The sequence below is a fragment of the Phragmites australis genome, chromosome 20 (genome assembly GCF_958298935.1).
Source record: "Phragmites australis chromosome 20, lpPhrAust1.1, whole genome shotgun sequence".
Taxonomy (NCBI): Eukaryota; Viridiplantae; Streptophyta; class Magnoliopsida; order Poales; family Poaceae; genus Phragmites; species Phragmites australis.
In genome coordinates this window covers 16,875,107-16,891,143 of record NC_084940.1, presented here as the reverse complement: position 1 = coordinate 16,891,143, position 16,037 = coordinate 16,875,107, and the positions used below count along the sequence as shown (strand labels likewise).

At 41.1% G+C, this 16,037-nt stretch overlaps 1 protein-coding gene across 1 annotated transcript; it reads left to right on the top strand.

Moving 5' to 3' along the window:
* Positions 1-288: 288 nt before the first annotated feature.
* Positions 289-9,688, top strand: LOC133901839 (protein NEDD1). The gene is made up of 10 exons (XM_062343353.1): positions 289-614; positions 1,692-1,804; positions 2,515-2,775; positions 2,869-2,973; positions 5,353-5,418; positions 5,506-5,727; positions 6,455-6,976; positions 7,090-7,671; positions 7,769-7,951; positions 9,394-9,688. The coding sequence occupies exons 1-10, from the start codon at positions 458-460 to the stop codon at positions 9,502-9,504; spliced, it is 2,322 nt and encodes a 773-aa protein (XP_062199337.1). The 5' UTR covers positions 289-457; the 3' UTR covers positions 9,505-9,688.
* Positions 9,689-16,037: the final 6,349 nt, after the last annotated feature.

Here is a 16,037-nt window from a genome sequence, read left to right as displayed (position 1 = left end):
ACTATAGGACACATCACAAACTACCTTTAAAGAGTAAAGGTGGAGAAATCGGATCATAGTGCTCTAGCACACATCACAAACAGATCCGTTCTGCACGGGTGCTCTTATTTTTTAATTAAATTTTAAGAGAAATAATATGTATATGGGTATGTTTTTTCTAATTAAATTTTAAGAGAAATCGTATATATAGAGTGCGTGTGTATATTAGATGAGGTTATATATATTCAGTCTTATTTAACGCGAAGAATCGTTATGTGGGCGGGTGTGCGGAGGTAAGTAGTGCATGCTTGGTTTCGACTTGTATAAAAAAAACTCCCCGAACCCCATTTCAATTTTCAAATCTCCTCACCTCGGCCTCCTCTTCCCGACCTCCGCCGCAGCCGCACCTCCAACCGCCGCCCCCCCCCCCCCCCGCCCCCCAAACCCTAAATCCGCCGCCGCCACCGCCGGTGCCCTGATGGGGTTCGTAGATCCGGCGGCGCCGCTGCTGGCGACGTGCGGCGGTGACACGGTGAAGCTCTTCGACGTCTCGGTGGAGTCCGGCGACCCCTGCGTCCTCGCCTACACCCCCGTGCCCGCCCACCCCGTCAACGCCGTCAAGTGGAACCACACCAGTCAGTGCTCTGTGCCCCCTCCCTCTCCCTCTTCAGATCTCCCCAATCCGGGCGCGTTGCTTCGCGAGGATCTGTAGCTGCGAGTGAGCGCTAGCTGCTTCGATCCGGCCCTCGGGCTCCGGGTCGATAGGCGCTTGTCGCTGTTGCTTGCTACATTATGGTTGGATCGCGGGGGGAGTCTCCTGTGTCCTGTGTTGTGGCGGAGTTGCAATTCTTAAATTGTAGCATCCATGTAGCGCGGTGGTTATGCGGGTAGGTAGTGCAGTGCCCCGAGCAAGCAGCTTCCGGCCTTCTCCTCGTGATCCGAACGTTGCGCTGCATCTGCGTTAGTTCCTGAGGTTTACCTGATCTAAGTCCTACTTATGGCGGTTTGTTTGGGCTTCTGTCTCAGAAGCCAGAAGCCCCAAAACAACCTGCTTTTGCTAGCTTCTGGTTGTGGTTTCTGAGAAGCAAAAACAGTCTTTACGACTACAGAAGTCACAGAAACCAGAAGCAGTCTTTTGCTGCCTTCTACCAGTAGCATGCTTCTGGAGAGGCAATAGTTTGTACAAGCCCAAACAAACATGCCCTCATGATTAAAACGTTGCTTCTGACATGTACATAACCTTAGGAACAGGTGGAGTGTAAATGTAAGCTGTAGTTTGTCAGAGCTGTATTTACAAAAATAATGTAGAATGTTGAAGAAATGGAATGCACCACTGCTCCATCTGCTGCTGCTTTCTTTGTTAAGTTAGTTCACTTTGTAGTTGTATATTCAGAGAAATTATAAATAGGATTGGCTGATATGCAACAACCACAACCAGTGATGCATAATGGCGCACGACTTGATATGAAATTTCTTTTGTGCAGTCAATGCTAGAGATTTTTTATTTAATACAATTTTTCAATGCGTGGTATCTGAAAACTAAGAAATTGTTGTGGTTTAATTTTTATTTTTAGTGAAACGTCTGTTAAGTTATACTGAGTCTAAACTTATTATCTTTTAACAAGAGGTTAAATTCAATATCTTGAAGAAATGATTCCACAATCGACTTGAAGTACTAGCACTGACAGGCATTTCTTTTTTTTAACCTTCAGATCTAATTGTAGCTAGTGCTGGGGATGATAAAAAGATCTCATTGTGGCATAAAAAAGGTCAAAATATAGGACAGCTACCAACATCAACTGTTGATCGTGGTGATGACATAGAGGTACCAGTGCATTATTACAATTTGTGCTCGCATATTTTGCCTATAGCCATGCATGCGCCACTCCTTTTGATGTAACATTCAGTGGGAACCCATCTATCGTGTTTCAAATTTTTTGTTTGTTTATCAATTGGTAATGACAGGTTTGCAATTTCGAATCCTTGTTCATTTACATTGTTGAATTAGCTATCAGTTTCTTAGCTTTATTTCTTTTAATTTGATAACCATCAGCAAAGAAACATGGTAAATTTTGACTAATTTCCTTCGCTGGACCTATGTCTCTACTTTAAACAAGTAGTTTGAGAATAAAATTAAATGGGCTACCCAAATAATCCCTGAGGCCAAATGTCTCATGCCATTTTCCAACATTACATTTTAGCATTTTAGGTTATTTGAATTTTAGGAACTTTTTAGGATTCTTGTTTCAAGTGGCAACAAAAGCAACATCGGAAATTACACTGACATCTTTTTTGATGGTATATGCAGGGTTTTTTTTTTGCGTTATTCTAATGTATACCCTTGATATGGATTTAAAAGTATGTTCTTGTTTAAATGTTTTAGCCACCTTAACATCACTGTAGTGCCTAGTTCTGAATTCTCTCTCTCTCTCTCTCTCTCTCTCTCTCTCTCTCTCTCTCTGTGTGTCTCTCTGTCTCATTACTGAATAATCATCTGATGACATTTTGAACCTGACACCTACATTTTCTTTTCAGGAGTGCATATATTCTATCAGTTTTAGCAATAAAGGTTCTCGATATCTTTGCTCTGGTGGTAGTGGCCATATAGTTAGGATATGGGATCTGCAGCGGAAAAGATGTATCAAATGGCTAAGCGGTCACACTGACACCATTACCGGTGTAATGTATAATTGCAAAGACGAGCATTTGGCATCAATCAGCATGAAGGGGGATCTCATTCTTCATAATCTTGCTTCTGGAGCACGTGCTGCTGAACTTAGTGATCCAAATGGACAGGTAAGTATATTTACTTGTTTGTGTTCCTCCATAAATTTGGAATTTTGGCCTTCTGAATGTCTTAGTTTTGCTGCATTATTTATGCAAGGTCAGGTTCTGAGAGTGCTTGATTACTCTCGAAACAGTAGGCATTTATTGGTGACGGCTGGAGATGATGGTTCTGTGCATCTCTGGGATACAACTGCAAGGTCTCCAAAGGTACCAAACTTACATGTGGTGCTGCTTACGTTGTTACTCATTTAATGTTCAAGTGATATACAGTTAACCATTAACATAAAAAAAGAATGCAACCTTGAAGATAGCTTATTTTATAGATGATAAGAGAAGTTATTTATAATATTCCCTTAAAATATTGATAGTAACTCAAGCAATATGGATCATAAATCATTTCATACTTTTGTGCAAATTATGGTCATATAGCCTCGCAGAATGCCCTTTTGTTATGCCAATAGAGAAAGATGCTAGCTACCAGTGTCCTCAAAGGTGCTAGGCAGGCAGCGGGGTGCCGACTAGTGCCTAGGGCACCTAGGCAGCTGGTTGGGCAATTGCCACTCACTCTTCCATCCCATTGCTCCTTGTCTTTGCCGCTAGCCTGCCTTGCCGCCAAGGTTGTTAGAATTGCAGATTCTAGATCGGATCGGAGGCTTGATGGTAGGATCGCAGTCATAGAATCAATGTAGAATCTAAGACTCTACCTGATTCTACAAAACAATACATTTTTCAATTTTGAAGAGTGATTTGAGTGTTTATTTGTTCATTTGGCACCTGATTTGATTGATACAGGAATTTTAATAGTACATATATCTTACATAGTTATCCTGTCTTAATCTTTTTCATTCTTGATAATCTTGCCTTTGGTATACTATAGATGGGGTAGACATGGGCCACTACTGTGATGTCATTCGCCCTTCAATCTCTCTGATCTATTATTGGTTTGCCCCTCTCTCATTGGTCTCTTCTTGGTCAAAGCAAGTGGCAAAAGCATCCAAAGTAAGCAACAATGGCGGTCGGTGCTCCGTCTCCTATTTAAATCCAGTGTTGTTGCCTCGATTTTGGCTGTGAACAACGGAGCAGCTCAATTCGGCGACGAGCGTGGTGTGATTCAGCGACGAGCATGGCGCGATTTTGGAGAGGAGTGGCGAGTGACGTCTCGATTGGGTTCGCAATAAGCAAATCTCCCACGCGTATTTCCTCGCGCACTGGTAGCACACTGTTTCAGGCAGAGGCCGTAGAGCTCGGTATTTATACTCCTATAAAATTGACGAGTTGTGGTAGATCTGAACGATCTCCACTGTACATCTTACACGATCAAACGGCCCATCATCAAAGTTGGTCTCTCGTCTTCTTCTCTCCTATAATATGAAAAGCCATAATCAATTAGTCTATTAACAATCAACATACTCTCCACGTGTCATTCTTGATCGCCTTCCTTGATTGCAGCGTGCTCTCTTTCCTTCTGTCACTCTATTTCCCAAACTTAAATCAAGTTAAATAATCATCACATAATGAAAGGCCAATGTCAATCAATGGTGTGTCCCCTTCTTCCTCTCTTTCAAAACTGCAACAAGATCTCCAATGATTCTGCTCTCTTTCCTTCTCTTAGTCTATTTCCAAAATTCGGTCACAGTTTCTGTTCTCTATTACCGCATACACGAATCAACATGCAACAACCTCAACTCCAGTCACTTGCGTGGACGTCGGCTACCTCCGCTCATCAGCTTGCACCCACCTCATCAACGCCGGCCACCTCCGTTGATCGATGACGACCATCTCCTCAACAACATCCATCTTCGTGTTGCATGGCCACCTGGATTCAATCATCGTGTATGCAAATTCCTTATGCTATGTTCTTTTACTTCTTCGGATTGCTCTATCTTGGATTGATTCTATGTGTGTGAAGCATGTATGCAGTTGCTAGTCGGTAGCACTTCACCTTCCCCCCTCTGCACAAACTAGAACGCGATTCCAACAGATTTTACGATTTGGAGCGCGATTCGACGGTGACTATCAAATATGACTCATGTACTATTTGAATCGTTTTGTGGAAAGTGGGTTCGTAAAATCGTACGATTCTACGACTGGAGTTGCGATTTTAACAACAGAGCTTGCCGCTATGCAGAGCTCTGCCTTTGATTGCTTAGACTTTTACTGAATTTACTAGCTATATATTCTTCCACCGGGAACCTCTTCATTTTTTGGATACTTAAATTTAGGCTTCTTGTTTCATTTATATTTGACAACTGTGATTTGAGCTAAAATACATGCAGATACATAAGTCATCTTTAGTTTTCCTTTATTTAAGCTGCGATTAAAATTCATTTATTTGCTGACTGATTTTAGAAAATTACTTGCTCACTTTGATTCTTTATTTTTTTACCAGTAGTTTGAATTAGTAAAATTTACTGAGTTAATGTTTAATCTTTTCTTACAAGTGCCTGTTAACATTGTTTGTTTCAGAAATGTTAAAACAAGTGTTCTGCACGGCACTTGCTATTTATGATGACTTGATCTTGTCCAGTTTTATCATGCTTGGTGCTTGCTGTAATATTCTGGAATTGATTAGTCCCTATTCTGCAGGTGTCATGGCTGAAGCAACATTCTGCACCCACAAGTGGTGTTTGTATCTCGCCGTCCAGCGATAAGGTTTTGTGATTTTAAATATGTCTGATGTTTCATGTCTGAGTGAATAATGACATGCCCGTAATTGTGGTTTATATTTTATTTTTGTAGATAATTGCTACAGTTGGCCTGGACAAGAAGTTATACACCCTAGATTCAGGGTCAAGAAGACCAACACACACTATTCCTCATGAGGCCCCATTCTCCTCATTGGCATACAATGATGATGGTACTATATTAGCTGCAGGCACAAATAGTGGGCGTGTGGTATTCTATGATGTCCGGGGAAGACCTCAGCCATTGACTATTCTTCGTGCATACAATAGCTCTGAGGTGGGAAACCATACAATCCTCCTTACACTCATTGGTGTGCAATTTTTTGTCGATTTACAAATAATGCTGTTCTCTCTGGTAATTTGTATAGTAAATTTGTACACATTAGTATAACACTTCCACTTGTATAAAAAATATGCTAATTGCTACTGTTATTTTTTATTAGTGGACCACATGTGTTGGCTGATACTAGCACTTTAGCAGTAGTTCAGGTATGATTGGAACTTCTGTATTTGGCTTTGAATGACTGACAGAAGTGTTTTCTTGTCTCTTGTTACGGTGTGGAAGTCTTTTCACCTTTCGGCATTACATTAGTACTCCTTTCAAAAGAGCAATCTGGTGAAGATAAAACTGTATTTCGTTGAGGGATGGGAACTTTGTTGCTGTGGTCAAATTTCATATACATACTATTGAGCAAAATTCAGTCTTCCTACTGTTTAGTGTTTCCTTAAATGTTATTTCCAACTATTCTGTTGTATTTAGAGCGTGTATTGTAACTTAGGTTGACATTGTTCTGGAATATTGAATGTGCAGCTTATGGCCTCACGCGGACCATTTTTTTTTTATGTATTTTTGCTGAACCATTATCATAAGTGATAACTAACCCATTAAAGTCAAACATGGTTGAAAATATTTGGTATTGGCTTTTACATAAAACTCTTTCACAAAATCCTGATATATACACTCTATTCTTCTTTAACATTTCTGAATTTACAATTTTCATCAGGCTGTGACAGGTTTATGTTGGCAACGGTCAAAGCCTGTCATTGTTAAAGAGAACAGTTCTTCCGAAGTTGCTCTTCTGGGGGGAACTAGTGAAGAGTCTGTTCTTATGCCAGATCCCTTGCCTTCGGCAACAACTACCACCTCTGGAGTAGTTGTTCCAAGTCTTCGCTCTTCTTTGACAGCAAATACAAGTGGCTTTCTTTCGACCTCAAACTCTTCTACGACGGAGGAAACTCCATACAGAACCCGTTTGTTGTCTGGAGGACCATTATCAAAGCTACAAGCTCCTCGTGGTAACTATAATCTAAAGGATGACATGGATGTATTTTCTCCACTTGTTGATGTCCAGCCTTTCACACCATCAAGCGGCAGCTGGTGGGATGAGCATGGAAGTGATGATACTAAAAAAGAGGATAAACCAGGAGAAAAGAGATTGTCAACAACTCGGAAGTTTCCGTATATTGAAGGAAATGATGAGCCACATCCGATCTCAGATTGGAGGTCTGTTGCGAATTCAAGACAGGTCCGTCATGGAAAACTTATATGTTATTGTTTGGCGGGGCATATGTATCTGTCATGGAAGGATAACCTGTCTAACCTTTTTCTAATGTTGTTATACATGTTTCCATTGTACAGGATGGCACCTCATCTATGACCACCACATCCATGCCATCATGGAAGAGTGAACCATCTATATCATCGCCAGAGGCATCAACTGGAAATGCATTACCAGATAGGCTAACTCAACGTCAACAAATCTCACGCTTTGGGGCTTCAGCCTTTCCAACTGGCGGCTTTTCATTTGCAGGATTACAAGATTCAGCTTCAACTCCCAATCACTCACTGAAAGGTTCTGTAACAAGTAACATTTTAATGAACCTACAAAACAAGGGCATCTTGAGCAACGCACACTCTTCCCTGGACACATCATCTGCTAGCCTTCAGAGTTCACTTCCCTCATCCTATGCTTCAAAGACTGTGTCATCAGTGAATTCCGATCTATCAGGAGCAGTGCAATCCACTTCTATGTGGAGGCCCTCAACCTATACTGATAGAATGAGCTCATCCTCTGTTTTTAGTGAAGGGTTAGCTTCAGCATTTGGTTCACCAAAATCAAAGAAGGCGGGAGCAGAAACAAAAGATGAGCTGCTCAGTAGTCTTTTGTCAAGACAAGAGGCAGCGACTGCCTCTTCATCTGCAAGCCTTCTAGCAAGCAACGTAAGAATTACTTGTTAACTACTTGTGCAACTATTATGGCTAAAAATGTTTGAACAGCATGATTTACTAATGAAGTGGCTGTATTCTATTTTGTTAGGGATTAGTGCCACCACAATTGCCAAACTCAGGTTCTTCGACTGATCAACAGGGAGCTTCGTCCTTCTCACTTCAGTATGTGCAACGCATGCTTGAAGAATCTCTAGGGTCTGTTCAGAAGTCCATCCATGAGGATGTGAGAAATCTTCACATTGAAGTTTTAAGACAGTTTCACATGCAGGAGGTAAGAAATTCCTGGGTCTATATCATGGAGTTGCTTTGCATCTTTTCTCTTTCTGCTTATAGTTTCCACTTGATAGTTTCCATCTGACAAATCAACAGAAAGAAGTATTGTAGTTGTGGACATGCTGCGACCATAGCTCCCCTATTTTATTTGTCTCTACTACCTATGCTTTTCGTTGCCACCCTCACCGCATTCTTTCTGTGGAAATAATGTGTTTCATCCTTCTGTTGAAATAATGTGTTGCATTCCTTCTGTTGAAATAATGTATTAGTTTCAAGAAATATTCACTTTCATGTACCGTAGGAAGCATATCCTTCCAGTGGAATGTCAATGATGATTAGCCACCTAGGATAAGTGAGCTAGGATGTCAGCTGTAACAGCTGTAGGAGTTTAGAACCTCTCCGGGTCACGCAGGCCTAGCTTTATTAGCTCACGAGCCAACATTGTCATCTGCAGTGTTCTTAAGGCGTCACCTAGGCGACAAGGTGCTCCAGGGGTCTTGAGCGTCCCCTTGGTTGTTTGCACCTTGTAGAATGATACACTATGATGAACTTACTGCTGCCGTTTAGTCGTCTAAGCGGTGAAGTATCTATGTAGTTCCAAATCAAGGTCATTTGATAGTCTAGTTTTCTTTTTTCTTGCGTTTAGTCACCCGTATTTTCTTACTACTGTTTGGATTCCCACTTCTAAATTTTCTCAGTAAATTTTTCAAACATACATATTTTGTTAGTTGTTTCATTTTCGGAAAGAGTTTCTAAGAAGTTTTGCTGTCTTTATGATGAAATTTTGCTCCAGTTTATGGCGATCTATGTTTGATTGCTGAAAATATGATGAACAGTATGCCTATGTACTATATATCTTTTTGTTGCTGTTGTGCATAATTGAAGTATTTTTTTTCATGACTCCATGCATATTTATGACCATGTTTGCATAATTGCATTTGGTTCTTATCCATTCCATATTGTATTTGATACTACACCATTTGTATCTGTCTTTTATCTGAGGTATTATTTTTTGTTCTCCATGCCCGTGAAAAAATATGAAAGTAAATTCAGTAGAGCCCTTGTCCGTCTTTATCTGAGCCTACGCATTGGTATCTATTACTAATAAACTATTGCACTTTTTTTTTGGTAAAGGAGGGCAGCGTGCTATTCTTTTGTTCTTGTATTCCTTTGGCACTAGCACAACTGTAAATTTTTATCACTAGATGAGTACGTGACATAGCAAAAATTTTAAATAGGTCTCGTCTGATACCTTGCCTGAAGTTATGAACCCATGCCTGGGATGCCTCCTTCTTTTCTAGTGTCTTCATTCTTTTGTACCTACTACCCATCATCCCAAAAAATTTGTAGGCTACTCTGTGCTTTAAGAACTAATCTTTTCATGTACCCTTGGTTTAATACCATTTCGTTTCACATAATGGACCTTGCTGTAACAAGCAGATGGAAATGTCTGGCGTGCTGAACTTGGTCCTGGATAAGCTGGAAGGCCTGACAAAGGAAGTGCAGCAACTAAGAAGAGAGAACCAACAGCTCCGGCATCAGCTTCTGTAATATGTGCTGGTGGTTTTTAGTTTGACATTGTTATGCTGTGGAAGAGTGCAATACTCACTGGCTTCTGAGGTAGGCCTGGCGATGATTCTTATATTGGTTTGTCTGGTCCATGACAAATAGGAAATTCAAGTTTGACATGGTTGTACATAGCAACCACTTTTGTTTAAGCATATTGATTCCTCTATTTGTTGTGTTGTGTTGGACTGTTTCCATGTATCATGTTTGCACCTGGGCAGCCTGATTTTGGATGGCCTACGCGAAATGCTAACAGAGATTTGCAATGTAGCTATTGTTAATGTTGTTATGCTCCTTCTGCAGTAAGGCTGAAAACTCTGGTCCTAAATACCTTCTGTTATTATACTTTTGCCGTAGCAGCTGTCAATAATTCTTTTGTTGGAACGAAGTATAACATTTGACGCAACCAAGCTGGCTATGTTTGTATGCTTCACGTGGTCAAAGGTTTAATCTGGCCATGTCGGCTCATGATGTGTGAACCCCTGTGTATCGTCCGCGGCCAGTGCAGCATCTCCCAAAAAGAAAATCAAGGCAAATGACTAGAAGAAAATTCTCTCAAAAATTAATTTTCGCAATTCAGATTTCAGTGTCCATTTTAATCCAAATCCATTGCGTTCCTTATAAGAAAAACAGCGAGAGAGAGATAAGACTCTTACCACGTGCATCCGGTTTAACAGTGCAAGTTATTTTGATTTTCTTGCAAAATGTTTCTTGTACAACATCACTATTTTATTCCACTAGAAAATTTTAATTGATTGCTGAAAACTTAAGAGAATGCATGTCTTTCGTTTTATTTCTTATTAGTATAGTGCCCATACGTTGCGACGGCTCAAAAATCATACCTACAATTTGAATTTATTTCTTGCAAGAAGCAAGCCAACTTGCGAAATATGGTGATGTATGTGTTTCTGCGCTAGTAACTTTGGGTTGTAATCACAAAACATCATTCTTGTTAGTACATTCATTATGCTCATGATGTGAGTTTAGATAGCCACAATTGGTGACAATTGATATAGCACTCAGGATATTAGGATTTAAGGATACAATACTAAATCTATATGATTTGAATATTTGTGAAAATTACGATCATATTATATCTTACTCTTCAAATATTAGAATACAAACTGTAGCAAAGACATATAACTAAATACAACCTTATAACTGAAGAGATGAACGGCACCGAGATCCTCTGATGCTAACTTATTCCCAACTGGGAAATTTAAATGATAGAGCATCCCATAGACCTGTTCATACATAAAAGTTTTCTAGAATATTTAGGACAGGTTGTAGCTTTAAGCTAAAGAACAGGTTATTTCCCCGCATGTTAACGTAGTGTCTCAGTGAAACAACACATTAAAGTAGTATCTCGGTAAAACTAATTTGTGAAATTGAGTATAATCTCTTAACGTTGTTTTGCAATGCAAGAAAGTCAAAGGGAATGGTTGAGAGGATGTCAATGATGATGAGTAAAATGTAAAAGTGATTCAAACTGGGTAACTGTGCTTCGGCAGTTTGACCAAATGTTCATGTTGCAGTTGGGGATGGGCATTACAAATTTAAGATAAAATGGAAAGGTGGAGTTCACTTGCATAGGATATTACAGACAAACGTAGTAAGACAAGGAAATATCAATTACGATAAAAAATAACTTTATGCTCAATTTGACTGAAGCTTGAAAAGTGACAAAAGGAGGTACCAGAGAGTCTACGATTGCACAATCTTTATATAGCAGGTTGCACGGTTTAAGTAGGGCTGTAGGAATAAATTGTCTTCTTTTTTCTCAATGATGCAGGAACTGCATATTAAAGAACCAATAAGTGTAATCACTGAATAAATATAATTGTAATTATTGATTAACATAGGAAGCAATGAGCATATCAGTTGAAGGCAAAACATGTTCTTTGTGCAATAAAGTGAGTCAAGGCTGCTTAGGCATTTCAGTGAACAATTTAGGGGCATGGAAGGAAATGGAAAAGAAGTTCAGCTATACCTTGGCATTTTGATCATTAGAGCTCGTAGTTAATTTTTCCCAATGTTAACATTGATGTACAAAAGAATGGAGACTCCGGTTCTAAAAATATTGAGCAGGAAAGACAATATGTTTAAGGCTTGAGAAAGATAAATAGATCATAAATAATTGCAAGCAACATGTATTTAGGAAGAGGGAAGGATGGTGAGTTAATAAAAAGTGTAAGGATGTTTTCCTGTCAATTCTTCAATATCAAGTGAATCAATCCAAGCATGCGTACCTCTGCTTCCATCCTGAGTTAGTTTCTCCTCCATAAGTGACTTGTCCTTCGATGTGCTCCATGGTGTTTTCCTAGATGGCACTCTTGGAGTCTTCTTTGTGCTCTTCACCTTCCATGCTAGATGAACTGAATGGTCGTTGCAGATCTCCACTTCATGTGCTTGATGAACCGAATGGCTGCTGGAGATATGCACTTTTGGTGCTTGACAAACCAAATGGCTACTGCAGATCTCCACTTCCTATGTTTGACGAACCGAATGCCCACGTGAGATCATCACATTCAATGCTTGATGTATTGCTTGTTCACCCTCCATCACACGCCAGGGAATTACATCCAGAACCATCATTCACTTCTGATTGAATCCACGCCAAGATCATGTGTGCCAAACAAAATCGCAACATTGTAGATCTGAATTGAAACTACCCATACCTATGAGCCGTCAGTGTGATCGGGATTTCATCCATTAACACCACCTCTGGAGATAGCTTGCGAGAGCTGGTTACAGCCGTATAATTAAACCACCAGACATAGCACTGGCTTAATAGGCGGCTACATCGAATGGAGTAAGTCTAGTATGACAACTTAATTAAGAGCCACATAAATAATATTGCAAGAAGATGTAATTGGTCTGAATTAACAAATTCAGGATAAAATACCTATCAAGCACTATGCAAACTTTGTCCACGACACCACCCGAGCATCCTAAAATTGGCACCTGCAGTGAAATTCCTCAAGTATAATGTTTCTAATGCCACTTGATGCATTGTCACTCGTATGCTAAATAATCAAGAAGCATGCAAAAACACATACATAGACAAAAAGGTGAAGCCTTGTCATGACAAATTGCTATTCAGCTATTCATACATCACAACACACAAACAGACAGTACAAAGGGGTGCAAGCAAGCAGTGTGAGAAGTGAGATAGACCTCTTCTAGGGCAGGGGCGGTGCGGTCCTTGGCGGAGCCGACATCATGGTGGTCCCCCCAGGACTTGGCGGTGAGAGGCACGGGAGCCCAGAACACCTCCGGCTTCAGCGTCTCCTACTCCCTCGCTGCCTTGCCTCCCTTGTCCGCTGCCGAGGCCAGCTTCTTCTTCTTCTTGAGCTTCTCGAGCACTGTGAAGACGTTGCCATTGTTGATCTTTGGTTGCTCCGTCGCGCCGTCCGATCTGCTCCCTCCCCTCACCATCCCTCCGCTACAAAATCCGATCTTTGTCCTAAAACTATCGTGCTCGCTGGCTCGCGAGTTCCCCCGATCTGTGCCGAGGCAGTGGTGGTGCTCGCGAGTGAGATTGTAGAGGCGGCAAGGGATGGGATGGGGCTAGGGTTTTGCGGGGATCGGTCGGGTCGGGGCGAGCAGATTAGATTTGTTGTGTTCGTTCTGGTTCTGGCGGCGGCGGCGGCGTTGGGGTGGGTGCGCTTGGGGTTGGGGTCGGTGACGAATGACGAGGAAGGACGACGTGGTTAGGCAGGGGCAGCAGGGTAGCACAGAGCGAGACGGGAGAGAAAGGGCGTGGGGTTGAGATCGAAACCCAGGGGGACTCGAGAGGAGGCAAGGAGCGGAAGCCGGGAGGACCCACCTGTCAGAGTTCGGGGAGGGGTGGCAGGACGTCCTGCCTGGTGCGGGAAACACTACATATTTTTTAAGTAGTAGAAATTAAGAGAATGGATGTGTCTTTGGTTTTATTTCTTATTAGTTGCATAAGACTACCCATCTGGTATCGTTAGTGCCTCTGTACTGCAAGACATAAGAGGATTCAAGTTTGTCCTTTCCATTTGTTTCAATGTATATACAGTCTGCCCTCCTTTCTTTTTCTTGATTTCTTCTAACAGTTCTTTGTTTGTTCTGGTAGTATATGCTCTGTTCTTTTTCCTTCCAATTCTATTAGTCAAACTTTGGTAGGAAATATATGAAAAAGACCACTTGAAAGGAATCTTATCAAATTTTGCTAACAAGTCAATAATGAATCAATTGAATTCCAAGTTTGGTCATAGTTACCGGAATTTGGTACGTTTATTCAACTTGAAACTAAATAATTTTTTAATTCATTAGAACGTGGAGGGATGCTGGAGCACATGGATCCACTATAGCAATTGTATGAACAAGGCATGTTTTGCAACTACCACCAATTTCTAATGTAAGATAAATTGGCCCTTTATTTTTACTCTTCTCTAAACATAAAAGTCCATCAGCAACTTAAATAGCCTTTTTCATTTTGTTCGTGTTATACCCCTACTTAAGTGGTAGTATAATCAATGCAGTATACTTTCTCTCCCCATGTCTTCTCTTCTCTCAAGGCGTTGATTTTAAATAGCGGGTCTATCTAGGAAACATATGAAATGCTACATGTCTTAGCATATATAAAATAATATAGACTATTTCAAGCATTTTCTGTGCACAACACGTATAATATATGATGATGAACAACGGACAGTTACCATATCCAGGTATCTTATGATTTTTCATAATTTTTGGGGTATATTTTATCACTAGGAAAGGATCTCTGAAAGAAAGGAAATCACCTGTAGATACCTAAGGCGTTCGGTAACCAGGAAGTTTTATCTCCAAAAATAAGAAGTCCAGATGATATAGGATACCCCCATATATATAAGGAGCCAAGGGGCTCTGCGGAGGACAAGTTGGAGAGAGCAAGAAAAAAGAACAAGCCAAAACAAGTCAAGACAAGTGGAAGAGAAGTTAAGAAGGAAGTCGCCGACTAGCTTTAGATTTATCTAAGCTAGCCACACCCCTTTTGCAACAGACTCATATCAACATAAGACAAATATGATGTAGGATTATTATCCTCCGGAAGGCTCGAACCTGTCTAAAAATCTCTGTGTGTTTCTCTTGTGATTCGTCTACTCAAAGCATCTTTCAATTCTTCAACAAGTTTGTTAGATCGAAAGTTTACCGATTATTGACAGCCGATGCTATCTGTGGGGATCATGAGAAAGGTGTTGAAGAATCTACACGCGAGATGCTGTCAATATCACTCAAAGCTTCGTCAAAAATTGATTTTTCGGATGAGGGGTTCTACGATAACTTTATCTCTCTTCCCAATAAATAGGGTGATCGTTTGGGTGAATTTCGGCGATGAACTCTCTGGCGATGATTCAAACGACAAGGTAAGTTGATTCATGGATCAATGCACCAAAGATTACAGTATCGAGTTTGAACCACTCGGTTGCCAAAACAGTTGTGAATGTCTAGTCCACAATAAGTCGAGATCAATCCCTGTAGCCTTTGATAACATGGATTGTCAAGATACCAACCCAGAGCAATCCGATGAAGCATCTATGATAAATATGGACACCTCCTCTAGCAAAGATTACCCCTGAGAATTTTTCGCTATCAGAGACAGGGTGATGATTTGTGTCATCATGACGCCAACCCTACAAACGACCAAGGTCTACCAGCACCGACGACAGGCAATGGTCAGCTTTAAGTGGGCACACCACCCTTAGTTCTTAATGGGGCCTTGGTCTTACCGTCTCCCAAACATCAGTAGGGGGCTAACCACTTTAAGTCCAACTGCTAAGAGGCCCTCATGTGCCCTCCGATCGCAGATCTGGCTACCCCTACCGGTAAGGATTGGATGAATTTGGTGGTCAACTTAATAAAGAAGATCATCCTCCAGCCTGAGAACTCTCATCTGGCTCTAGTCGAAAATAGTACTAATCGTGGCAAGCCAGGCAATCTCTCGCTTCAAGGCGCGGGGGCTGAGATATACTAATCTCTCAAATAGGAGAAAGCATGCAATACGCTTTGCAGATGGATTTTCCAGCCACGAATAACATAGCCCAATATTAGGGTCTGCTCGTTGGACTCCGAGTAGCTTCTACTCTTGGCATCCGTCCCTTGCTTGTGAAAGGGGATTCATAGTTGGTGATGGTGAAGTAAGTTAGCAAGGAGTATCAAATCTCGGATAAGACCATGACGGACTACCTCGCGGAGGTGAGGAAGCTGGAAAAGAAATTCGTCGAACTGAGGTCAACGACCTCGCCGATAGTCCACACAACATCTTCACAGTCTCCAGGACAACCCGAGATTTTTATAGAGAAACTCTCAAAGCCATATGTGAAATCATCAGAGGACGCAGCTGAATGAGTGGTGGTCTATGAGACCTATAACCAGCTCGGGGGCTTGCCAGAAATTGACGCCCCAAAAGGAGTCATGGGGGAATTCGTGGCTCAACTCGAAAGCGAACTTTTGTGAATGACTACAATCCACAAGTACCTTCAAGATCGAGTTGTGCTTGAGGATGATGC

Excerpts from the sequence above, each read along its gene's own strand:
- LOC133901839 (XM_062343353.1), top strand. The coding sequence starts at position 458 with ATGGGGTTCGTAGATCCGGCGGCGCCGCTGCTGGCGACGTGCGGCGGT. Across the intron at positions 615-1,691 it reads CGTCAAGTGGAACCACACCA|ATCTAATTGTAGCTAGTGCT; the intron begins GTCAGTGCTCTG and ends TTTAACCTTCAG. Across the intron at positions 2,974-5,352 it reads CAACTGCAAGGTCTCCAAAG|GTGTCATGGCTGAAGCAACA; the intron begins GTACCAAACTTA and ends CCTATTCTGCAG.